At 44.5% G+C, this 26,110-nt stretch overlaps 1 protein-coding gene across 3 annotated transcripts in view; it reads left to right on the top strand.

Moving 5' to 3' along the window:
- The first annotated feature begins 1,161 nt into the window (after positions 1 to 1,161).
- Positions 1,162 to 26,110, top strand: part of STK11 (serine/threonine kinase 11) — a 73,441-nt gene continuing 48,492 nt past the window's right edge. The window contains exons 1-2 of one of the 3 annotated variants that reach the window (XM_077841899.1): positions 1,162 to 2,416; positions 25,581 to 25,664. In XM_077841899.1, the coding sequence (XP_077698025.1) occupies positions 2,127 to 2,416; positions 25,581 to 25,664 (374 nt within the window). In that variant the 5' untranslated portion in view covers positions 1,162 to 2,126. The remainder of the gene's footprint in view (positions 2,417 to 25,580; positions 25,665 to 26,110) is intronic. The other 2 variants (XR_013348734.1, XM_077841898.1) reach the window with 2 other exon arrangements.

Genomic DNA, 26,110 nt, shown 5'->3' on the forward strand with positions numbered 1-26,110 from the left:
ACGTGCTCCCCTCTGCCCGCCAGCATCACCTGGGCCCTGCTCACCACGCGAGCTGGCTGGATGTCGGGCAAGCCTGTGTGAGGCAGGATGGGGAGAGCCAGCAGCCATGGGCCAGGGAGCTAGTAAAGCCCAGCCCAGCAGCCTACAGGGCAGCTCCCCGGTCACGCAGCCCCTTGGGGAGGGCAGCCCACCTAGTTAGGCCCACCTGTCTCTCCCGGTGACACCCAAATCCTTCTCCCCTTTGCCCTCTACCCTTTGCTCTCTGCCCTTTGCCCTCTGACCCTTGCTCTCTGCCCTCTGTCATTTCACCTGCCCCACCCCACAGGTCCCCCACGCGAGCCCCACCCTTCGGGTATGACTGAAGGCCTCTCCCAGCCTATTAAAACCCTCCGCTGCAGCCGGAGGCGGGGTGGGGAGAGAACACTAAATGAAACGATCCAATCAGAATCAAGGAAACCTGGTCGACCCCACCCCCATCCCTACTGGCCAATCAGAGGAGGAGAACGCGGAGGCGGGGCTGAGGCCGTAGCCAATGGGAGGGCACGTCGGGCGCTCAGGAGGCGTGAGGCCCTGGAGTGGGGAAGGGAGGTAGCGGGACGGGAGCTAGAGGGTGGGGAGGGAGGTAAACAAAATGGCGGCGGCGTGTTAGCTGCGGCGGCTGGAGGAGGCGGGGGTGAGGCGGCCCGGAGCGCTCGGAAGTGAGGAGGGGGTGGGGAGAGCGGGGAGACCGGGGCCTCTCACCAGGGACAGGGCCGGGGGGAGAGGCGGGGGCGGGGTGCCCCCTGAGGGGGGGGGTGTCCCCTTGGGCCGTGTAGGGGGATCGGGCCCCCCGGCAGAGCTCCAGCTTGGGTAGGGGAACCGGGGCCCCCTGTTCAGGGAAGGCCGTTGAGGGGGGGGGGAACAAGTAGCCACAGCTTCCTTCCCATCTCTGTGTCAGGGTAGGGCCAGCTTCCCCCCCCCCCCAACTGATCTCCTGTCGGGGGGGAAGTCCTGCAAGGGGGGGACGGTGCACTCCCCCCGACTGATCCCCTGTTGAGGGGGGAGGCTGGGTGCGTTTTGGAGGGTAAAGGCCAGCTTCCTCTTGGGGGGGCTGGGGGAGGTTAACTCCTTTTGGGTTGGGTGTACTGGGGAAGTTCATTTTTTGCCCCTTTTTGTGGGGGGGCTGCTGTGTGGTGACAGTCGGGGGGGGGGGAGAGAAATTAGCTGGATCAGTCCTTCCTGATTGACACCTGTGGGGAGGCTTGTGGGGGTTGTAAATGGGAAGAAAGATCTCAGCAGCATTAGCGTCTCCTGAGTGATCTCTCACTAAGGGTGTGTTTTGAGGTCTTGTAAGGGGGAAAGAGCCCATTCCTCCTATCACGCTTTAAGGAGGGGTGGACAGGCTGGGTGAAGTTTTAATAGGATTTGTGTTGTCTACCTGACACCTAGACCAGTGGTGGTGACACATCATGTGTCAGGCACAATCCAAGTGGTTGAAGGATGCCCCTGGGAGATTTTGATAAGCGCAGAAGGCCTCAAGCTTTCATAGGGGGGGAAAGAGAAGAAATTAGAATAGGTGTTGAAAACGCCTTCCAAGAAACTTCGTTCCAGCTACCAAACGGCTGAGAAAACCATCCGAGTTCCTACCTGGGAGGTGAGGGTATCAGGGGAGAGTAAATGACCCTGCAGTTCGCAGTTTGGAATTGGGAACCATGACCTGCTAGTAATGGAAAGTCATGAAAGAGACTTGACCATCTTTTTGTTATCTGTGGTTCTAAAGTCCTAGAGGATGACCTAGCACTTAAGAACCAGTTTGTGACACAGCTGAAGGACAAGCGAGAGCAGGTTGACCTGAAAGAACCCAAGTGGTGGGATCAGGTCAAAAGTAAAACAAATTCAAACTGAGAAAGTACCTGGTGAGACTTTTTTGTTTTTATTAATGAGACATTGAGTTATTGGAACCAGGCACTGGAATTTGTAGGACCCTTGGCTGGAAGCAGCTCATAGTGTTTTTTTAAAATTAATGTTCGTACAATCTTCTGGATAACTTTTATTTCAAGAAGGAGTAAAAGGGAGCGTTGGAAATTAAAGAACCGGATTAAAACCCTGAGCACTTAAGGAAAACAGGTTAAGGAACATAATCTAGGATGGATGTGCAGGAGCCGCAGGAGCTGAGTATGTTTGCAGAGAGTGAACTGATGTCTGTGGGGATGGACACGTTCATCCATCGCATTGACTCCACGGAAGTAATCTACCAGCCACGGCGCAAAAGGGCCAAGCTCATTGGCAAATACCTAATGGGGGACTTACTTGGAGAAGGGTCTTATGGCAAAGTCAAGGAGATGTTGGACTCTGAAACCCTCTGTAGGAGAGCTGTCAAAATCCTAAAAAAGAAGAAACTCCGCAGGATCCCCAATGGGGAGGCAAATGTTAAAAAGTGAGTATGAGATTCCTGTAGCTAATAATCAAAAGGTTAACTTTGGTCAGTATTTTCCAGCTGGCATTCTGTATTTTGTACAACACTGTGTATAGTCTTACGTTTTGAAAGAGGTTTACGAACTATACACATGCAAGAGTTGCTTCCCCTTGAAGTGCAACCAATTGTGGGGTGAAGAGTGGCTCTCAAATACCACACAACTGTGGGGAACAGGGAAAGAAAGCTTCATCTCAGAGGCATGGCGGAGCAAATGTTTCTACTTGTGTAAAAATTGGCATGTTAGGGGTTCCCTCACATGTCAGAGCAGAAAGAACAACCCGTGTTTCTAAAGTCTTATACAAAAGAGGCACATGGCTAATTGCATGGTGCTCACTTGATCTAACCAAGGTTGTATAATTAAACTCTGCCTAGTCCTGTACATTATGTAGTATTATCAGTGTGCATTGCACTTAGCGGCCTGTGCCCTAAGGACCTATTGTTATATGCCTAGGTACCTATTACGTAGGTGGCAGCATGATCCAGTGCATTTGCACCCAGTGTGCATCAGGAGACCTGGGATCTAGTCGTGGATCTGCTATTGAGAAGTATGACCTTGGGAAGTCACTTATCTCTCTGTCTCAGTCAGTTTCTCCATCTGTAAAATGGGGATGAAACTTGCCCACCCTTTGATTTTGTTTTTTGCTTTTGTTTTGTTTAAAACATCCCTCAAGATTTTTGGTTAAAGCACTTTAAGCGAGAGCGAAGTTATGTGTTGGTAGGTGTTTGTGCACACACCGTCCTGCAAAGTAGTTAAAGTATGTTGTAGGGATAAACCTGGTCTGTTTCATTAGCAAGCATTGTTCATTTTTCTTTCCATTTCTTGAAGTTACACTTAACGTGCAATGACCCTTCAGAGACCACTGCGTTTTCCACAACAAACTGCTCAGTATAGCCATGCAAGATATGATTGTTTATCTGGAGTGACCAAGACTCTGCTGCCACCAAAAAGAATTAATTGCAATAGCTTATCTTGAAGTAGGAGGAACACTTGCAAGATGTTTTAGACGTCTCTTGTGATTTTTCTGGTGTTCAGCATACAGCTGCTGCATGCTGTGTGTAGAGCCCTGACCTAGTGGACTCTTCATGTTTTGGTGTGGAGGGGTGTGTGTGGGGTGTGTTTTGTGTTGTGTTTTTTAAGATTAGCTGGATGATACTTCATCCTGTATTAGGCCTTCTGTCGATTAGCTCTTCAGGTTTACCTTCTAACCTTGAGAGTACAGAGTGAATAGGTTCAGCTACCGCATAATGAAATCAAACAGAGGGACTTAGCTGTGCTGGCTCCAGTTCATTATAAAAGTAAACTGCTGGTTAATGTGTAATAAAATGTTTCCTGCAGTGCATTTCTTGTTTTTTTTCCCCTGTAGAGGCATGTGTATCACTTTGTCCCCTTCTCTCCCTCCCCCCCCCCCCCCCCCCCAAGTTCTCCAGTTACATCCAGAATGTCTCCAGAAGAACAGAAAGGCTGCCTTCTCCTTAATTAAACTTATTTTAAAAGCTCCTCCCTCTCAGTTCATAAGAATTCCCTGAATTAACCTATCAGCTTAATGAGGGAGGGCAACTGTGGAAGAGGCCTTGTTCTGAAAAGAATCACACAATATCAGGGTTGGAAGGGACCTCAGGAGATCATCTAGTCCAACACCCTGCTCAAAGCAGGACCAATCCCTAAATGGCCCCCTCAAGAATTGAACCCACAACCCTGGGTTTAGCAGGCCAATGCTCAAACCACTGAGCTATCGCTCCCCCCAAACTTTGATGTAGAAATCTCCTGTGTCCTGTTTACTGTTTTCAGCTTCTCTGTGGATGTTTTTGTTCAGTTTTATCTAGCTTGTTTAGTTATCAGAGCAGTCTGGGCAGAAGATATTTTAATTTATGTGACCAGCATGGGCTGTCTATTCAGTTGCCGCAGGCTATTACTAGCCATAGTTCCAAAGCACTGTATCGGAGTCAGACTTTCACTTCAGTCTTCTAACAAGGGTCTATTTTAGCTCTAGAACTGTGCTAAACTGGTCTGGTTTTTATCACCTTTTCTTCCCTCCCCCACTCGTTTGTTCCATCCACTTGTTCCATCTTGTCTTTTAGATCAGTCTCCACCAGTTTAAACTTTGTGCTCAAGGCTTGTTGCGGCAGCATGTAGAGATATGGGATGATCTGGCTGGGCAGCATGGGTGGGGACCAAATCCCAGTAGTGACCTAACCCCAGTAGCACTGCATCTGAACACTGTTCTAATGTGGCTTGGTTCCAGTCATGCTATCCAGCCAAACTCCATTACAACTTCAGATTTGAGCAGCCTTACTTTAAATGTGATTTAAACTGTTTACCCCAATGAGCTATTCACATGCTACAGAATGGTTATTAGTCCACTTTCTAAACTAAAGCTAACCTCTCTGACACATCCTGACAAGATTCCACTTCCTTACTCCAAGATTATGAGAATGAATGAGTCTGCTGTCTATAGTTTGAGCTGTAACTTTAAATATATTGGTGCCTACTCATAAACCGTGCAGGAGTGGTTCAATGAGAACACGGTTGGCCCAGTGTTGTTGGCACACTTGCAGTTGTTTGCTCTGCAGACCCTTTGTGATTGGGCCCATAGTTAATAGGCAGACTTCCCCCTTATTGCTCTGAGCTGAGTAGTAATTGTCCCATTGGATATGTGCCAACAATGCTTAAAAAGGACTGAATTGCTCTGAGCGGTTAGCTTAGGATACAGAACCTCTAACCTCCTGATTAGCAGTTTGTATGTGGTTCAGTTTGGTATGTCCTGAAACTTGCTGCTGCCTGATCGCTGCTCAGTGGCTGATTTGACCTAAGTTTGGTCTTGGCCTAATTCCCATTGGGCAGGTGTCCACATCACAGAAGTCACGTCTGTGATTAGCATTAGCTGGTCTCTTTTGGCCTCACCAGAGAGGCCCAAGATAGAATGGGCTACAGGGACTGAACTCCCTTCTCCTCCCTAGAGATATAACATCTTCCAGATGAGGTTGAGGCACACAACTGGGGGGGAAGGGAGGCTTGGCTTGCACTCTTTCCCTTTACCTGCTGTGGGGATAAATGTTGATCTAACACCATTCACCAGCACAGCATTCATTACAAAGTTAATACTTTAAATTCTTTACAACTTTTTTTGTGATCAACCGATCCCAGTGAAGAACTGGGTGACGAGCACTGCCTCTCTCTGCATAGTGGATCAGATTCCCAAAATGTCAAAGGATATCAGAAATAGTCCTTAAACATCTGTTGTCAAAGGTGGCTGTAGTGTGTGACCCCATAAGATCAAGGAGACTGTGACTTGTTAATCCTGGGGGGGTCTAAAATTAACTTGCCTTGAGATTTCTCTTGTGTTCGTCATAATGAGAGACATGCGCTGTTCATAGAGCGCAGGGATTGTATTTCCAACCTCACCCCTGCATCACTGCTTTCTATTTTTGGGGAGGAGGGGTCAAAAGGTTGTAAAAGGCTCGTAGATTTTATTGCAAATGTACTGGTGAAGTTCCTGATTTGTCTCCTTAACCATGGGGCAGTCTGCTGCTGGGCAAAAGTTTGATCTGGCTGTGACTTTAGTTATCTAACCTTAAAGCATCCCGGTTGTTAGCTAATGCCATTTGAGAGCAAAATCTCTCCCTTCCTCTGGCATCAGGACCAGACCACTGCACACTATTCCTTCCCTTTCCATGCCCCCATTGATGCATGCAGACAAAGGGCTCCTCCAAGCAAAGTAAGGGTTGACATGGATGCATTGCATTTAGCAGATAATATGGCACTTTGCAACTGGACTTTCAAATTCAAGCATAACTGAGTTTGGATAGCAAAGTAATAGCTGAGTGACACAAGCAGTAAGTTGGAGATTTAGAACTGTAGAAACCTTGCATCTGTTCACCTCCAGTAAACACAAGAATGTATGAAGTGTCAATGAGTGTAGTGCTCCCAGTTGAATCTCTACGGGGTGTTTGTCCCCAGCACAGAATAACTGCATGATGGCACGATTATTGGTCTTTGCTCCGGCTAGACCAAGGACTCTAAATGTATGATGTTGCAAGTGAGGGTGAAAGTGTCTTGGCACGGTGTCTGGGGACCTGGGGAGACTGTACAGAACGTTCCTGCGGTAAGGTTGACTTGTCAGTGCTAAGAGACCCTTACTTGCTTGAGTTTTAAGGGCGCATCTGTCCTACATATGCTGTCTGGGCACCAAGTTGCAATATAGACACTGTCCTCGCAGTGGTGAATAAGCCAACGATGCTAATGGCCATGCTCTAGCCCTGATTTCTTGCTGGCCATAGCACTGTCCTCTAATATGATTGTGCAAATGGGCCCAAGCCATAATACTCCTAATCAAACCATGTTATTACAGTTTGGCACAATTATATTGTAACCTGGTGCCCTATCATGGCTGCAGTTGGGTGAAGTTAGAGCCCTTTCTGAAATCCCATCATAAAACAATCATGCTGTCGGACCTGGTTACAACATGTGAGTCTGACTGTTAACACACAGTTTAATCCTGTCTACACTTTTTTTTTTTTTTTTTTTTTTTAAATAATGGTTTCTGGCTAATGTCCAAGGCTGTTAATACATGTCCCTGATTCATTTACATGGCAAGAATAAGTCTTGTAATTTTGTCTCCTACCACAGGAGCTTCATGGGCCCAGAAGCTGTGACCTCAAATGTTCATTTGAGTCTTTTGAGCGATTTGTCCTCCCCCTGCTCTGGTTCATCATTCTGCTCATGGCAAATGATCTTTTAAGGTTCCTATAGATCATGATGGGGATCTTGAGGTTCTAAACTCCGCTGTGTGTAATGGTGGGCATCCCATTTTGTGTGGGGAAAGGTTTGGCGTGGCCTGTTCTTCCAGACCGTGTTGTGGTTAGCTGCTACCCCAGCTAATACAAAAGGTGAGCTTAGGAGGGATGCTAAAATAGGTGAAAGAAAACCAGACACTTATTTGTCTCCAGCAGCACAAGTTTAATAAAACTAAACCTTAATAGTCTCTCACTTAATTAAGTGCTTGGGACTTTCTGTGCATGTCCCAGGCGTCCTGTACAGTACTTACCATGCTCAGCAATCACATTCTGGTTTGAATACCTTGTTCGTTACAAACCCCTCAGGGTTTGAAATGGGTACGTCAGCGAGCAATGTGACCACTTGCTGCTTTGATTGACAAATCAAGAGCCTGTCAACCCTGTCTTGTGGGCAGCAGCCTATAACGGGGCTGGGCACCTGTTAGCGTCCTGCAATAGGTCATGCATTTTGCGCTTAGTGGCTGTCTAAAGCTGGCTTGTAATGCACCATCAAATCGCAAGTTTTGTTCTTTAGGTAAGTCAGAAAAGGCTTCGGTGCCTGACCTGCATGTCAACCTATTTGAAGCCAGATGCCTGGATTTAGCTGTGAAATAGTGGGAACCTCTACCTAGTGTGTCAAAAGAAGAACTCCCGGGGGTGGTTGCTCCATGAGCATGTGTTTGTAACATCAGACACTTAACGCTGACAGAGGGTGTGGGGTGCGTCAGCGCCTGCAGCTAGTAAGGAAAAAGAATCCCGCTGTCTTAACCCTTTTCTAGGATTCCTCCCAGAGGCGCACACAGAAGTTAGAGCTGGAAGAAATCTGTCGAGCTCTGAGTAGATGATCTGCCTGTGCAGGCTTATATGCTAGTACATTTCTGGTGCTTAAACGTCTGGGAAGATGAGAACTGTCGGGATCAGATCACTGTATTTAGCAGTGGCTGTTGGAACACTTTGTACCTGTATTTCAGTGTTAACCCGTCAGAGGCCTCCAAATACAGCTCAGTAAAGAGGCACAGAAACAGCCGTGGGTATTTCTTGGTATCGCAGTTGAGGGTGGGGAATGGTGGCAATAGCGCTATACTAAGAACATAGCCTGGGCTGCTGCAGGAGAGGGAGCATGCAAGGGACTAAAGCTTGGGAAGACGATAGGTCATTGTTGACCATGCAATACAAAACAGTATCCCCCTGTGCTAAATCTGTGTTCATGTTAATAGAGCCTGGCCTATCCCCTCTCTCTCATGAGAACCTGTGTGATAAGGAAAGGAGTACTTGTGGCACCTTAGAGACTAACCAATTTATTTGAGCATGAGCTTTCGTGAGCTACAGCTCACTTCATCGGGTTTCCATCTCCAAAATGAGGCTAATGAGTCAAACCTATTCAACCACAGCAAAGTTTTTAGGTCAGTAGTATTGTTCCTGAGCTGCCTCTTCTATTCTTTCCTCCTCCTAAAATGAATCAGCAGTTGTACTGCAGTGTGGCCTGGGGCGTAGAAGGCTGACGGCTGCTTCTGAGGTCTCTGCAGCTTCAAACTGGTCATCGATCAGGTGCTTATGTGCACTTCCTGAAGGAGGAGGGCATCTGTTTCTGCAGGGCTCAGAGCCCCCGCTGTCACAGACCGTAATATTCCTGCAGTTGTCCCCAAGCTTGGGTTCCTTGTATACTGTACTATCGTGCCTTTGGTTCAGTCCTACCCAAATGTTAGAAGCATAAAAAATGGGCAGAAAAACAGTAAAGCAAAGGGTGGTGAGCTGCAGTGGGGGAGAGCTCCCAGTGATGGATTGGTGGGTTTGGAAAAGAAATCTTAAGGCTTCCTGCATTAACAGCGTCTGCAGCAACCAAAAAGGGGGGCTAATGCCAATATCTGCCAGGCTTAGCTTTTCTCAGTGGTGAGGTTTTCACTGGCGATAGGTAAAAGCAGTTTGCAGCAGATCATGCACTTTACTTTGGTTGGAGGGGAAATCCTTTGTATGGTGTAACTGATTGTGTATGATTTAAAAAAAAAAAAAAGCGCTTCTGAAGTGACTGATCCTGCTTTGCTGATGGTGTGCAGCCTGGTTAGTCACATTGAATCTTGTCTGGAAGCTCCTGTAACGGGGGAAAAAGTGTTCTTTTTTGTATTTATGATGTAAACACTTGCCAAATGACTGGCTAGAAAGCAAACATCCATGTCTCACCAACAATCTCCACAATTGTCATTAATTGTCCCCTCCACTCCTCTTGTTAGCAATTTTTGGAAGACACCAAGGATTAATGAGTCTGAACTCTCCTCTCATTCACAGGCTCACCTTGAGATCAGGTTGAGGCATGCAGCTGGCAGTGTGAGAAAGTTTGCACTGTACCTGTTAAGCTGTATTTCTTCCTTGGATAAATGGAGAATTTGAGTTTCTGAGGCTGACATGATTTTCTATTACTACATTCACATGCAAAGCCATTCTAAATCTAGTAGAAATATGTTCTTTGGACCTGTCTAGATTACAAAAGTTGTATTGTATTCAAACACATTTCTTTCTGATCAAGGAAGAATGTGATGCTGAACATGATTTGCTCTAGTTTAAGCTGACCACTAAGTCAGGGTCATCTAACTGGATTGTTCAAAATAGTGTTCAAACACGATAAAATTTTTGATAGACCCTTGGTCTACCAAGCTCTGCAATGTGCAGCTCTGCTGTGACCCTTCAGTATTCCTTCACTTGATCTTAGTCAAGCATCTGAATACCTACCTTATCAGGATTTTACCTGCATTTGCGGGAATATGGATTTATTGATCAGAAGTCTCTTGCATCTCTAACATGTTTGATCCTCCACTCATCTTCTGCATAAGTTTGTTCATGTTTCTAAAAGTCCATTTCTTTAAAGCAGTTCCTTACTCAGCTGACAAGAAAAACTTAATAGTAGCCAGAAAAAAATTAAAGGAAGATCTGTAAAAGAAAATGGAGAATAGATCAAAAATTTAGTTTTGATTCTTTACCTGTTTTCATCTGGAGTAAATAAACTTTCACCCCTAATTTTGCAATTTCCTTTCTCATCCTCTCCAACCTCATTCCATATACATACCAAAGAGTCTTGTATCTTACTGTGAATTCTTTAATTTAAAGAAACGATTCCTATATGTTTGCATCTAGACGCTTCTGGTTTAGTGCGGGCTTGCTTTTCCTGATTCTGAGGATGGTTTTGCAACTTTATGGAGTGATTCACTCTTTATTCCTTTAGGACATGGCAACTGTCAGTAATGCTTATAGGGGCTGATCCAAAGTCCACTGACTTCAGTGGAAGCCTTTCCATTGACTCACTGGACTTTGGCTCAGGTGCCTAGTCTCTAAACTGTGGCTGCAAGGATGTTTCCTATATTTGTTTATGGTGTTTTAGCAGGTGTATGTTCATTCCAAGGATAATACTGAAATCAGACTTCAAAGAGGAGGTCAAAAGAACCTTGAATTATAACAATTATCAGCTTACATCAGAATCTTTTCCTGTTCTTGGAAAACTCAATATTGATGGTACATATATTTGGGAGGGGGAAAATGAAGTTTTGCACATTTGTAAATGTTCCACTCCCATGTTTGCTGGCTAAAAGCTATAGCACTAGGCTAGCGCATGAGAATTGAAAAGTGAATATGATTAAAAACAAAAGTAACACTGACCAGTCCATTATTGTTGCAATTGAGTGAAATGTTAAAATATAATCTTCTTGTGTCCTTGCAGATAGCAAGATTGTTTTTAGTATGGTTTAAAAACTGATTTTAGTTAACTTTTGGGTTAGTAGCTAATAAACTTTAGTTTGTTTTGTCAAGAGGAAAAAGGAAAAGTTAACTTGTACTTCAAAGCAAAATCTCCTGGGGCCTCATTGGGTCACAAAAGCCATGTGGATAAATACCAATGTAGCTGTACACTCGTGAAAAAAGTAAATGAATGATTCATCATTCTTCATCAATACTGGCAACCCCTTACAACGAAATCTTAACAGGGTTAAACCTATTTATAAACTAACAGAAATACCTTGTGGACCAGATAGCGGAAAGGCATAATTTGCCTTTCTACTGCTTTCTGTTATATCTGAAAGCAATTTTTGCCTGTAGCTCCAGCTTGATAAGCTAGTGTTAAAGTGAGCAGAAGGGCCTCCCACCTCTCAAGGGGCAAGCGAAAGAAGATTGATTGCTGCTCGCTGACAACTTTCAGTCGGTCTATATGTGGGGTCATTATAGCTTATTATGAATGATGTTGTATTACAATGTGCTCTGTGTTGGGGTGCCCCTGAAGGTCACCTAGAAACTGACTGAGGTACTCCACCACTTAGCAGGTGGGCCAATCACACTGATATGTGTCACTCTCTGTGGTCTTCCCCATCCAACAGGTCCATTTCAAGGTCCTGCCCCTTACCTTTAAAACCCTATATTGGGTAGGACCTAGTTATCTGCAAACAGCACCTGTCCCTGTGTTCAGGGATGCCTAACAGAACTCATTAAGGGCAGGGCATTCTCAGTGGAAGGTCCTCACCTGTGGAATTTCATTACTGAGGAGGTTAGGTTGAACTCAAATCCTGCTACCTTCTAGGGTATAGTTTGACTTTCTGCAAACTACTTCCTAAGAAGGTTGAATGGCCCTGGTTGCATTGGTAAACATTCCACCTAGAGCAGTGTCTGCCTAAGACCTTGTCTATGCTGGGAAAATGTCATGTTTTTAAAGTGTTAAGCGTGATTTTTTGCTCTTAGTGTGGTCAGGGATATTAGGGTTTAAAAACACATTAGCTGCTTATGATTAACTGTAGCGGGGACCTTAACATCTCATGCTTAAAGGTATATGCTGTTCACTAGCATGGGGTCAGGAAGGAATTTGCCCCTCCCACCATCTTCTTGCTCCTTCCCCCTCCCATCATGTACATTAGACAATTAGCTAGCTGCATTACAGGTTTTTTCCCTTTTGTCTGAAGTATCAAGTACTTGGTACAGCTGGAAGCAAGATACTGGACAGATGGGTCAGTGTTCTTATCCATTTGGGCAAGTCTAATAAGTTTGACTGGAGATAGCATAACCCTTCCCTTTAGAAGAGACTGTCTTTTCCCTTCCCTGCTTATATTTTGGCATGAACCCATACTCTTGCAGTCTGCCTTGTCATGGTGACAGTAAGCAGAGGTGACGCCCACATGAACTTGCTAGGTATAAGGATATTGCATGTGTAACTTCAACAACAAAGCAAATTCACAGCGTGAGGGACCTGTCTCAAATCTACTGGTTTCAGGAAATCTGACACTAAAGAGGAAATTTGGTGACATAAACCATTGTGCCCAGGCAATAGTGATAAATAGGATGTGTACAGAAGGGACCTCTGTATTATGATTTGAACAGTGCCCAGCCCCGTTGATTGGTGCCGGGAGTGGAGGAAAAGGGGTGTGTAAATTTCTTCTTAAGATGGTCTGGTTATATCCTCATACGTTAAAAAAAAAAAAATACCCAAAAAATAGGTATGCCACTGGTTCAGTCCAAAAGCAAAAATTCACCCTCTCCCTTCTTCATAAGTCTGGGTCAGATTGGTCTAGTTAGTATCTATAGAGGAGGGGAATCCCACCCCCGCACACATACTTCAGATAGCATTGGTGGTGGTCTCTGGCCTCAACTTAAAACTTCATAGAATCATAGAATATCAGGGTTGGAAGGAACCTCAGGATGTCTAGTCCAACCCCCTGCTCAAAGCAGGACCAATCCCCAATTTTTGCCCCAGATCCCTAAATGGCCCCCTCAAGGATTGAACTCACAACCCTGGGTTTAGCAGGCCAGCACTTTGTGTTGCATTTAAGTTGCATGTTAATTTTTTTTTTTTAATGGTAGCAAGTGAGGGAGACGTGGAGCCAGAGCAATGGAAAGGGAAGCGTGGAAATTTTTAAACGAGTGTAAAAGCACAAGGAGATCATAGAGTAGGGAACTCTGCTGCCCTGGCTGAGGGGAAGAACAGGATGAGCTAGGCCCATCCTGATGTTGGTGGGAGTTCCAGGTGCAGAGATCTTGCAGTTCCCTAAGGTTCTTTCCCATTGCCATTAACTTGAGGATTGCTAGGATGGATCAAATGCCTTACTGACGTTTCTCCCATGAGAAGTTTGGAAACAGAAGTTCATTTGTAGGTGATCAGAGTCTGGCAGTTGTCTGTTCTTACTGCTTTGTATCACACCACTCGCTAAATTTAAGAATAACCATTCCTCTGGGAAGTGGCCTGGCTGATTGGTCTCAATACCAGAGGTGGGTACATTTCAGTACCTTTAAAGAAAACAGCTGCATAGATGTTGCTGCTTGGACTGGAGCGTAGGTTCTCAAGTCCGCCCCTTCTTTCTCTTTCCTCCTCACTTCCCCGCCCGAACCACAATGTCTCCACAGCTATTTTTAGAGCACTAGATTGAGCCCGTCCAACACAAGTCTGTGGACCCAAGCAAGAAGAGATTCTCCCAGATGCAGTGTGGATGTGCCCTTACTGTGCAGTTCATGGAGTGCTTCAGGCTGAAAGGCACTGTAGGACTGTACCATATTTATTAACCTGATAGAGGCAGACTAATTTAATGCTTGTAGCAGTACTTGAAAGTATGAGAGAATGAATCGCATGCGTCGGGCATTTAAGAGCCTCTTCAGTATTAGTAATTTTCTCTCACCTTCCCAGCCAGCAGTCTTTTAAACTCCCTATTCTCCACTTGTTTATCCTAAGCTCTCAACCTGTCTCCCTTCATTATGAAGAAACTTGTTAGACCTACACTAATGCTGACTGCAGTTTCCATGCTAATTTAATCTACTTCAGCCTTTTGGTCATGACTATAATTAGAGCTGCTACATCACTTTGCAAATCTATCTACATGTAAACTAAACAGACTCTTCTGAGCTTCAACTTGTTATCTTACGGTCATGGGTTAGTTGCGGGGTTTGTTTGTTTTTTTTAAAAAAAGTGGTGGTGATGGTAAAGGACAGAGGGCCCAGATGGGATTCCCGTAACTGCCCTTAAATTGCAGGAAAATGTCTGTCAATTACATGATTTTGAGAAGAAGCTCTGCTTAAGCAGAGCTGATTGCACTTCTGATTCTTAGGGTTCTTTGGAAAGATCTGTTAAGGGTAGTTATTGGTATACCTTAACAGAATCTAAGTGGTTCATTTGCACTGTTGATGGGTCATTGCTATTACTAGCTGGCTAATCACAAATGAGGAGTGAGAGTTGTGGACAGCAGTATAAAACGCTAAGATAAAAGCAAAAATGTGAAATCACTGTTGCAAGTAAGGGTGCATCATTACTAGGGATCGGGGTGAAGGTGTGGGGGTTTATTTTTCCTCATACTAGCTAATGCATGATAACTAACGTGAGGTAAAAACCTAGTGAAGCCAAGGCAGTTTGTACTTTTTACAAGTCTTACCTTGTGTTCTTTACATCAACCTAAGAACAGACCTTTTCTCCTAGTGAAGGCAAAGACATAGCCTGCAATAGGAATGGAAATAGAACCCGTATCTGCTGACCTTCAGTGCGGTGCTTGATATTGTATGTCACCAAATGCTATTATCACTTGATGCGTACAGCTTTTTCAGGAAGATAAACTATTTCCCTTTAAGAAGTGCTGGAAGGGTCACCTGGAACAAGATGACCAACCGTTGAGACTCTGTTCACGTTGGCTGGCTATGGTTTTGTAAATTCAGTGCTTCCATTTCCCGACTTGTTCCAGAGGCCCTTAAACTGCTGCTTAATCTGGCTTCTCCTTTTGGGTAGGCCCGGGAAGAGGTGCCAGTAGACGTGGTAGGAAAGACCAGTCAAACATTATGCTACAGTTGAAAGAAATCTTGGGCTCTAGCTCAGTTCATCTCTACCTTAATGCCTCAGAGGGAGGGGGACGGGGAGAGAGACGTATACATATACACTCATCCTAAACGTTCTCCCCAGCAGAGCAATTTCTGGCATTTCATGGAGGACCCTCTCTGTCTCCACCATAGTTCCTCTGGTCAGAGGTTCATGCCCATGTCTCAAAAACTGGTGGAGCAGACGTGTGGTACATGTGGCTTCAGTCAAAAGTACTTCCTAAGCAGTTTTAGACAGGGTTCTAACTCCTGCTTAACAGAATGAGTCAAGAAAACAGTCCTACCTCCTTAACCTGTTTCTATGATTCTTGGCCTTGGTTTGCTCTTGGCATTGCACACAGTTTAAAAAAGGAAGTTACTGGATATACTGTTTTAGCAAAGCTAAAACTCCTAGGAACTGGAATCGGGATGTGGCCTATAGCTCTGATCAACCCAAGCCTAGCTTAGACACTGCCCAGATAACAAAACCAGGGCTCTTTCTCACATCCAACTCTAAAGGTTGACGTGTAACACTCAGGCTAGCTTGTTCCCACTTCTTCTCAGCGATTAGTACTGATACACCTTTGTGTTCTTCATTGGAGCCTACCTAAGGCTTATACAGGCAAATTCTGACCCTGGAAAATGATTAGGAAACCATTGCAACATTTTGATTTTTACAAATGATTCATTCTTCTAGTTTCAACAAAGCTACAATACACCATGTTGGTCTGGAGATGCCTTTTCTCTGTAGCTGGCTCTGTAGCAAGCAATAGCCTGGTTGTACCGTGTCCCATAAACAGGGCCCATTTGTTGTAACCATGCACGGAAGTTTGGAAGGTGAGAGAGGATAAAATCTTAGGGCTTTTCTACATGGGGAAAATGACTGGTGTCACTGTAGCTGAATAACTATTGCACTGTAATTATTCCAGTATAATTTCCCCATGTGAACACTATTCTGGAATAAAAATGACTTTTATTTCAAAATATTCTGTTTGCAGGGTTCCCTGGTGCTTTTTTTTTTTTTTAAAGACAGAAACCACTCTTTGTAGATCACCTTTAACCTGTGTTGCACATTAGCCAGAGGTTAATGACTCGTAACTGAGGGGGTCTGTATAGGGGACGAAGTAACTACTGGCTACCAGTGCCCTCGCTTGTCCTTCCTGTGTTCTTGCTAACACATCACTAGTAATCAACCCGAACGGAATGTGACTCCCAAGGTTTGCACTGTGATTACTTTATCGTGCTAAAGGACATCAAGGACAGGTCTCCTCCATTGTTACACGGTTTGTCTGCACGGCAGCAGCACCAGCCCCGAGAGATGATCCTCCACTGTGCAGTTGTGCTTTGGGGAGGGTGGGGTGAGCCGCTGCTAGACTCCTTTAGGGTATTGTGCGGTTGGGGTTTAAAGCTGAGCAAAGAAAGGCTGCCCCCCAAGCTGTTGAAACTGCCTTGGCAATATCTCTCCTCATGCCTCTCTGCTGCTGTCTCCTGGATCAGCGCAGCCATCTGAAGCAGAGTCCAAGTCTTCAACACTATTACTTATGTTATCTGATAGAAGAAGAAAAAAATTTTATGCATCCGATGAAGTGAGCTGTAGCTCACGAAAGCTTATGCTCAAATAAATTGGTTTGTCTCTAAGGTGCCACAAGTCCTCCTTTTCTTTCTGCGAATACAGACTAACACGGCTGCTACTCTGAAACCTTTTTTCATATTGGCTTTTGATCTTAGTGAGCAGTCCCTAGGTGGCTGGAATGTAAAAAATGCAGCTGGCTCTGATGTTATGCATTGCCTCTCTGTGTGCTGGCATCAGTCAGGCATCTTGCAATGTTTACATATTTCCTGAAAGAGAGAGTTTGAGGTCTGCTAGGCACTGTGTGTTATAACCCTTTCAAGGTAAAAAACTGTCTTCCCTTTCTCAGCACCTTCCAAGTGACGATCTCCATGCACGGAGATGCAACTCAGTTCTTGTGAACCCTTGAGGGATTTTCAGGATTCTTTTTTTTTTTTTCCCAAACTTTATTGAACATGGTTTGTTCCCGATGTCTATGATTTCTAGAAGTAAATGCATCAAGTACAGCACTGGAATTGTACCATAAGCCATCAGTCCATCACAAGCCACTTAGGGTTCAAACCTTTGGAGCAGCGGTTGCCCAGCCTCCTGCCATACGTCAGCTTTCCGACAAGCACATGCTTCACAGCGCTAAGCCATTTCTGTGTTTTCCATGCACTAACTGGACCAGTACAGTATTGAACTAGTCTATTCCTAGCTTGTAAACCTAGATGCAACAGAGCCCAGTTCCTTCACCCTGCTTTCTCTGCTGGATGCAGCAGGCAGGCAGGCAGGTGTCTCCATGGGATCTGTCGACATTCCCTTCTCCCCAAATACAAGAAATGTGTTACTAAGGTTTTGTCCTCAAGCCAGCAGAAAACTAACCAAGCTTATGACTGGTGCCATAAGTGAACTAGGCCATTGGACTCCACTGGTTTCTGGGGCCAAGGCAATTAGAAACCCCAGGTACCTGTAAGTCCCCTTCCATTTGCTTGGCAGTGTGGAAATACAGAACGAGAAGCTAAGCTTGACAAACCCTAGCGATTATATTCTGGGGCATTAGCATTGAGATTTTTCTCTCTCGATAGCAGTAGGGAGAGAGCGGGAGTGCTTTAGGGTTTCTTTCTACGGGCTTGTCTGCACTGGCACTTCACAGCGCTGCAATGTTCTTGCTCAGAGGTGTGAAAAAACACCCCCCTCAGCCCCCCAAGCACAGCAAGTTTCAGCACTGGGGGCCACCCCCATGGAGGTGGCTTAATGTTGCCAGTGTAGACTAGTCCTAAAGCCTGTCAGTTGCAGGTAACCGTACGTTGGTTTACTAGATATTTTTTATGGAATATTAGTATCTACTAGTCTTAAATTGACTTTAATACATTGACTACTTAGTGACTGATAACCTGATTCTTTATCATCTTGTGTGGCTGTAGCTTTATACAAGTTAGGAGGTCTTTTGGCCATTGTATAAAGAAATAAAACTAGGTGATTAACTTGCCATTTTTATGGATGCTGTAGAAAATAAAGGTTTGCACTACGCTGTCACATGAAGACCGTGGCATTGTTTTGGGCAATTAACTTGCTAAGTCACTCAGGAGATGAGCTGTGGAGAATTTGGTATGGAGATCTGGAAGGCACTTTGCTGCCTGTTCCTGGAACTGTCTGTCTTTTCAGATGCTGAGCCCAGGAACTGGGGAGCAAGATCAGAAACCTCCTGTGAACTCTAGAAGGGAGGGAAGCTACATAAATCAGGAAGACTTGTACTAATCTGAACCTGGCTTAAATGCACCCTGACAAAACGTTTTGTATTAAACTTGTGTAGGGGCATGGGCTGCCAGCTTCCAATGTTGTGGCCAATGTCATAGCAACTGTCCTTTAGCCACTTGTTGAATTCTGGGTTGTGCTGTCAATGAAAGAGCGGTGTTACAGCTAGGTTGCTCATGAAAAGGAAAACTTCTGTTCATAATCTTAACTCTTTCGCATTTCTGAAAAGATCCCAAAGCACTATACAGACTGATGCAGAAATGTAGAATTGCATCCTCTCCTAATGAAGTGCAGTCACTGCTGGGGTGGAACCCATTAGCAGTTTGACAGAGCACAGCAATTTAGAATGGGATGTAAATAATACTGTATCCAAAAGCCTCTTGGGGAATTTTAAGCAGGATATTTCAAGAAATGTTAGCATGTATACCGGGACTAATTTCTTTATTCTGTACTGAGGAAAAGTTACGTAAGAGCTAGCGGGTGGTGGTATTATTACATTACTTTATTTTAAAAGTGCATTGGTGGGATATTAGGCCCAGAGTCTGCAAATGACTCCACAGAGACAGAGCTCTGTATGGCTGCAGATTACAGTGATGAGTGGTTGGGATCTGTATTGTGTCTTATCCAAAAGGAGGTGGTGGTGACAGTGGCGGATTAGCCACTGAGCCAACGGGGCCTGTGCCCAGAGCTCCCGGCCAATTGGGAGGCCCCGGGAAAATGGGTGACCCCACATGCCGACCTGCTTTGTCTGCCCAGTGCTCCAGCTGGGGAGCGAGGCTGGGGCATGGGGGCTTGCCCTGCTCTGCCTGCCTGGCGCTCCAGCAAGCCACTGTGCCCTGACCCCATTTACCCAGCAGGAGTGCCGGGGGGGAAGGGGAGCTCGGAGGCGACTGAAGGTGGGGAGGGGCCCCCACTTGTTCTGGCCCAGGGACCCCACAAAACCCTAATCCATCCCTGGGTGTTGAGTGCTGGTTACCACTGAAAATAAGGCTGCTTATTTAGGCTCCCAGATTTTGATTTGGGTGCCTAACTTTGGACATGGTGGCCTGCAGATTTTTGGTTGGTGTATCTCTAAGTAGCATGGAGTCCCTTCCTACCTGTGTGTACATTCCCAGACCACCATGCCAGGGTACTTCAGTGCTGAGTGAGTTGACAGCTATTATGCACCTCCTGCAAATCCCTGTTCGTTCTCTGTTCTTGTTTATCCTCTTCCAAATATTGATCCAGTCTTGCTTCATTTGGGACATTTGGCAGAGTCAAAGCACAGGGTGATTTTAGCTGTAGGCCATGTTAATGGACACTGAGTGGGAATACTAGTATTAGAGTGGGGTGAAAGAGCTCTACTCTTAAATGAAGGAAGGGGGAGGTTGATTTAAAATTTCTAAATCACTGCACAGTGAAGACTTTTTAGATGTCTATTGAGTCTACCCAGTATCCCCTACAACAAGTGAGAAGTCTTAACTTGCTGATTTCCAAATATTTAGTAGGACTAAGGGCTATCTTCTTATACCATTACCATGTATAGACTTGGAAAGGTTAATGCAGCCTACTTAAAAAAATTTCTTTGTATTGTCAACTTCTGTCCACAGCTTGAGGGCCATATTGTCTCTGTGATTTAGTTGGAACTATTCAAGCAACTTGTCTAATGCATGGGAGGATAATGTCATCTTTGTGTCAGTTCCAATTTATTGCAGATTTGCTTTTCTTTTTAGGATTTGTGGCATATTGTGGGCCTTTGTGGCAGGTTCATCAGAAATGTTCACAAGCACATGGCAGTGGAATATCCAAAAATGGAAAAGCTTATTTTCTTCTATAGAAGACAAACATCATTTTGCATAACTCTGTCGTCCACTTTGGGTGGAAAAACACAAATCAACTGCCCATGCTGTAGATTATTTGGAGCTTTAATTGTTACATTTAACTCATTGGCTCACTCCAGAAGAGGCTCATTGACATTAGCTATACAGTTAAATTGTGTGGAACTTATGTGGAACTTTCTTTTCAGCTGGTAGTTCACCTCAACCATAAGTGGCCAAACTAAAACTTGCCCATTTAAAATAAGAGGCCATGGAAACCTGTGATATGGCTATGGAGGTGTGGTCTGCAAAGCCATACCCCAGTATGCCATGCTGCGCTTGGCCAGAATGGCATTCCATTCTCTCCTTCTCTCAGGCAGCACCTCTTCCCAGGGTGATGGTGGCTGCAAACTGTGTCACACTGCAGCTTGCATCTGGCTCTCTGCTTCCTAGCAACGTGCTTGTGGAGCCCTCAGTCCAACTTTGGGTGTCCCCTTTGTAGTCCAGTGAAAACACCAGAAAGAAGTGGGCTGCTCCTCTTCTTGAAGTATTGTGTCTAGTTTACATGGTGTTTCCTGAATGGCCCATGTTGAATCCCTTTGTGCTGAAAACAGGTTCAGTGTACAAGTCCGCTGTGTGAACGGGAATAGCCCATGCACAGTGGAGACATGGGTGGCTGGCTCTGCCTGCTGGAGAAGAAGATGCTCCGTGAACCTGGGGAATGTGGAATGGAATAATAGCTTTAGTTCTGCTTGTTAGCAGGACAGACGTTCTTTCAGACAGAGTCCAGGCTCACCTTGTGGCCCTTTAGATTGGCTTCACTGCTCACATTGTTCCCCTACTTTCCATGTGTGTGTTTCGCTTGTAACCCCTTTTTTTCTGGGCTTGGGGCCCTTGTACCTTTTCAAAGCTCTGTTAAAGCCACAGCTAATCTGCCAGCAGGTTTTGCTACTGAGTGATTGGAGGTTAAACCTTTCGCAAATGTATGCTGCCTGCACAAAGCTCCCCCCCCTTCCCGGTTTTAGGGAGCAAAAGACAGAACAGGGCTGGAAATGGGTGGAGGGAGTCATTTAGGCAGTCCCATGATTCTATCTCTAACTAGTATCCACTGGATAAGAGGGCAGGGGAGGCACCCAAGGTTATTTTGCTGGTGCTACCGCTGTGGAGAGGGGGTGGCTTATCTCCCACTTCTAAGAAATGTCTAGCCGTCCTCTGCAGATAGTTCTGCAGCACCTAAAGCCTCTGGCTGTTGTGCATTTGCTCTCTTAGCATATTGCTTGTAATAAGAACTTGGCACATACATTACTATAACTCTGCAACATAAAAGGAACCCAAGCACTTTAAGCTGTATTTGCCTTCCTCATTATGTTGGTTATTTTTTTTTAAATGTGTGCTTGGCGTACAAAAGCCCAGCCACATGGATTATGTTCTAACGTGGGGAAAATATTTTGATTAAAAGGGAGTGTCAGATTCTACCTGAGGCTAAAAGGTCTACTTCCTGTCTAACCCTGTAGCTTGTGAAAACTGAATTTGAATGCAGTCGTCTTGCCCTGTGTTTTTTAAGACTTCTAAAAAAAATTTCCCACATATGTAAGATTTTTTTTTATGTAAATATCTTCTGTTATGCTTCGCTTGCTGTGGCTATTGAAAATAAGCCACTCAGATTCACTCTGTTTCTAGTTGGCTTCAGTTTTCAGGCCCTCCTGTGTTAACACAATAGTTTCCTTGTGTGGACTGCAAATGCTATGGGGGGATGTCTGAATGGAAACAAATGTACTTTAAAAAAACTTAACCATTTTATGTTTTTTTAAAAAAAACTTTGTCTTCGGAAACTAAAATTAGGGCTTGAGATACCAGTGTCCCATTAAAATGCAATATTTTTTCCAAACACTTTAAATCCATGTGAATGTTTGGCATTAATTTGGAACAAATCGTCACTTCAGCAGAGGTTACTATGGAGCTGCCTAGATAGTTTTCTGTTGCATAAGAGGAATTTGGATTTTTATTCAGCATGATCCACCTGTACCTAATTCTTGCATCTGCAGTTTTAGTACATAGATAGTAAAAGGTGAAGGATGTGGTTCTAGTCCAGTGGAGACCTCTGGAACAAGCTGAACACTAAACAACTCTTGCTGGGCTGCTGCAATGATGTTGTGATTCACCACTCCCCTCGCAGTCTCTGAGATGTCTGTCTTCCCTTTTATGGCTATGGATCCAATATGCGGTGTGATATGTAATGCACTTGGACAGTGATGATGTTGCTCAGTCTCAAGGCACCATTGATAGCTAACTCTCCTGTGTTAAAGCAATGCGGGAGATGAGGAATGGATTACGGTAATGCAGGAAAACTATAGATTTCCTTTATACACACACAAGTAATCAAGGGTGCATCTCCTTGAATAACCACTCCAGGAAGAGCGGTAGCATGTGTAAGCTTTCTCTTTGCATAATTAACATTCCTTAATTAATTCTCATATGGAATAGTAACCAAGAAAAGCTTGAGTTGAAGTAACAAGTCCTTGTCCCTTCCCCATCCCCATGTATTCAGAGCATGTGGGCACCCATCGGCAGTGACTGAGAAGGGTGTTATGCAGGTGCTGACACCTTTGTCTGAAGTATAGAATGTTTAATTGCAAACTTCTTAACCTCATATTGCACTCTTTACTGTTTAACTGTCTAATGAAGTATTCTTGTTTTGTCAGGACACCTTATGGAACACTCAATAGTCATCCTTGCATTTTTAAATTTTGTTTGATTTACTGTTAGTGATCGTAGCTGTTCCGTGTCTCTCTCTCTCTCTCTCTCTCTCTCATATATATTAGAGGGGAAAATATCTTACTCCAGTTTGATCTTGTGTTAGATAGGAGGTCAGACCAGATGATCTAATTGGTCCTTTCTGGCATTAAATTTTATGACTCTGAATTTCTTTAGTTGATTTTTGGCATCTGCCTGAAATCATGCAGAGTCAGTTGATTAGTTTCTTGTGTTTTGTGGAAGCCTTGTGTGCATGATGAACAAGGAAGGAGTAGTCTTAAAAGTGGCTATAAAACAACAGTTGACCATAGGAATTAAGGTAAGGTGTAGTACTTGGAATTGGTTTTTTAACTCCTTTTGGAAAACACTTGATTTCAAGTTGAAGCTCTCTTAAATGAGGAACATAAGAATTGTCCCCCTGAAACAGAATGATGGTGTATCTGGTCTATTATCCCTTTTTTTGCAGTGCCCTGAGGTAGAATGTATCAAAAGGAGTAATGCACCTAAATATCCAGTGTTACCCTGTGTTGTGACACAGTACAGTCCTATTTCTTGCTTCTCTTGCTGCTGATGAATGCGCTGATAGCCCTAGCAATTTTATTCTAGCTCATGTAACCACAGATGATGGTGTTCATACATTCAGAATCATGACGTGCAGAGAGAAAAGGTTTATTAGAACTGGGCATCCAAACAGCTTGGTAGATGTTATGTAAAACTCATGGTCCATCTCTGGGGCGCAGACACAGAGGCCAGCTGTGAATTCTAGCCTTCTAGTGTCTCTTGCTAGAGTGCTTGATCTGGGAAAAACTCCATGAAGCTGCTTCCTGCATATTATAGAATTCAGGGTAGTTTTGTGACTTCTACCCTGAACTATTGATTGGAAAGGATGCAGAGTCCATCTGTAGTCACTGGTTGGAGAAAGACATATCCTGTAAAGGCAAGCAGTCTGCAGGGCCTGGATGTCCCTGTGCAGTGTCTTCCTTTGCTAGCAAGCAGTTTCTATCTAGGATGACATGCCAGTGGAACCCTCTGATCCGCTTCCTATGTAGGGTGACATAGCATTAGATTGCTCTTCCTGTTGTTGAGCTTGCAGTTGCTCTGCTGTTCCTTGCTTGACAAATGGGGAGGAGACCTGCCCCCAGTCTTCCTCTGTAAAACATTGAGTGAAATAAGCCTAGCCAAACTTGATGGATAACCTGGCAACCAGATCGACCCTGGAAAGAAAGTTGCAATGAAAAATGAGCTTTAGGTTGACAGATGCTGTAGTTCATCCCAACACTGTGTGCCAGCACGGCTGAATCTTGTGAACAATTCCACCATTTCCTTACTCTCAATTAAACATCCTCTTGCTGTGTTGGGAGGAAACGCAACAGCTTTGGACTAGTGCATGTGATGCAACAGAAACTGCCTAGAAACAATGCAAATACTTAGAGTGCTCTGTGTGTAAAACGCTGTCTGTAAATGTTAAAGCACTCTAAAGTATTATCTTTGTCTTTCAGAAGGGGGGGTAACTGAAGCCCAACAGGTGGAGTGTCTTGCCCACAGTCACGCTGATCTCTATCCTTGCGCATGAGCCTGCCTAAGCGAGTTAACTTTTTTGCACTTTGCTACAGCTTTACAGAGTGCAGGAGTTACCTAGACCAAAATCTGGACTCTGTGTGTGGAAATTGAAAGTTGGTACATAACAATAGATGGTGAAAGTAAATGAGATTTAAAAAAACCAATCGTCTGTTTTAGTGAACTCAGGTGTTCTCAACACAAGCTTATTTTAAACCTAGGATTTATCTTGAGGGTGCCCCTCCTCGGATCAGAATTCTCTCCCTAGAAGCACCTGTCTTATCAATCCTGTAAACCGAGTAGCAGGGTGAAGTTGCATTACTACAGTTTTCTTTTACATCTTCAAAGAAAGCTAGATGTCTGTCAGAATTGAATCTGTCATTTGACTTGTAACTGAAAGTTTTGGAATATGTAGGTACTGGGCAGGGCCAGCTCTTCAAAGTATTACTTGTGGTGTTCCCCCAGGCTTCGGTTTAGTTCCTCTCCAAGGTTTGTGGAGGAAGTATGGCACTATGGGTGGTCAGGAGTATATAATGTGGCTCTTCTTGCATGAGATGGGCAATATGGTGCAACATTTCTGGTGGTAGTGGTGAGTATCTGTATTTTGAAAAACAACCAAAGGTGGGGCTGGAACCTGGGTTACCAGCTTCTAACGAGTGACTGTGCTGCTATCTAAATGTAGAAGAAAGCAGCATATATCTGCAACTGACTGTTTTTCTATAGTATTTACTGCTAAACAGGATTCTGTTATTGATCATGCCAAGCCAGGTCCAGCCACTACACTAGGCTTTGGAGCTTGGTTCCCTGCGGAGTTTCTGGATTTTGGTGCACCAGAGCAGCTGCAGTTGTTCCCTGGTATAGTTCTGCTTTTGTGCACTGGTGAACCAGAATGCCTGTACCAGGAGTATTGAGTGGCCAGGCAGCAGTAATTTGAAAAGGATGCCTGCCTTTGATTGTAGTCAACTAACACAAGTATTTTTAGGTTCTAACCCTGGGTTAACAAACCCCAAAAACAAGCTCAAAGCTCTGTCAGTCAAACAGAATTTATCGCTAATCTTGGGTGAAGCAGCTGGGATTAGCATGGTCTAAAACTACTTTACAATTGAAGCAATTCTACTCTTATTTTTTTTCTTTCTTCCTCCAGGGAAATTCAGCTCCTGCGACGATTACGACACAAAAATGTCATCCAGCTGGTAGACGTATTATATAACGAAGAGAAGCAGAAAATATATCCTTTTGATTTTCACTCAGGTGTTGATATGAAGGTTTTAATGCTTGTTACTTAGATTGTGACAGTTCTAAATCCTCATAGATTTGATGTTCTGTGTCTCTAAAGGATTCTGCTTTAGTTGGTTAACACCCATTTTAGTATTTCCTGGGCTTGAAATTATTCACTAGTGTTAACAAACATTCTGCATCTCGGTAGCACTTTCCATCCAAGCACATTTCCTCAAGTTCTCCACATTTCCTGTCAAGTAGAAGAACTGTCTATAGATGGGGCACAAAGACTGGAACTTGTTGTCGGTCACACAGTAAATCAGAGCTGGAAATAGAACCTAGGTGTCTTGGTTCCCAACCTCCTGCCCTTACTACTAGCTAACAGTGCCTTCCTCTTTGTAAACAGATCCCACACTGTGTGTGCAGCAAAATGGAGTAATTCCTTTTTGTAATGCT

This window comes from Eretmochelys imbricata, chromosome 25 (genome assembly GCF_965152235.1).
Source record: "Eretmochelys imbricata isolate rEreImb1 chromosome 25, rEreImb1.hap1, whole genome shotgun sequence".
NCBI classification, from domain to species: domain Eukaryota; kingdom Metazoa; phylum Chordata; order Testudines; family Cheloniidae; genus Eretmochelys; species Eretmochelys imbricata.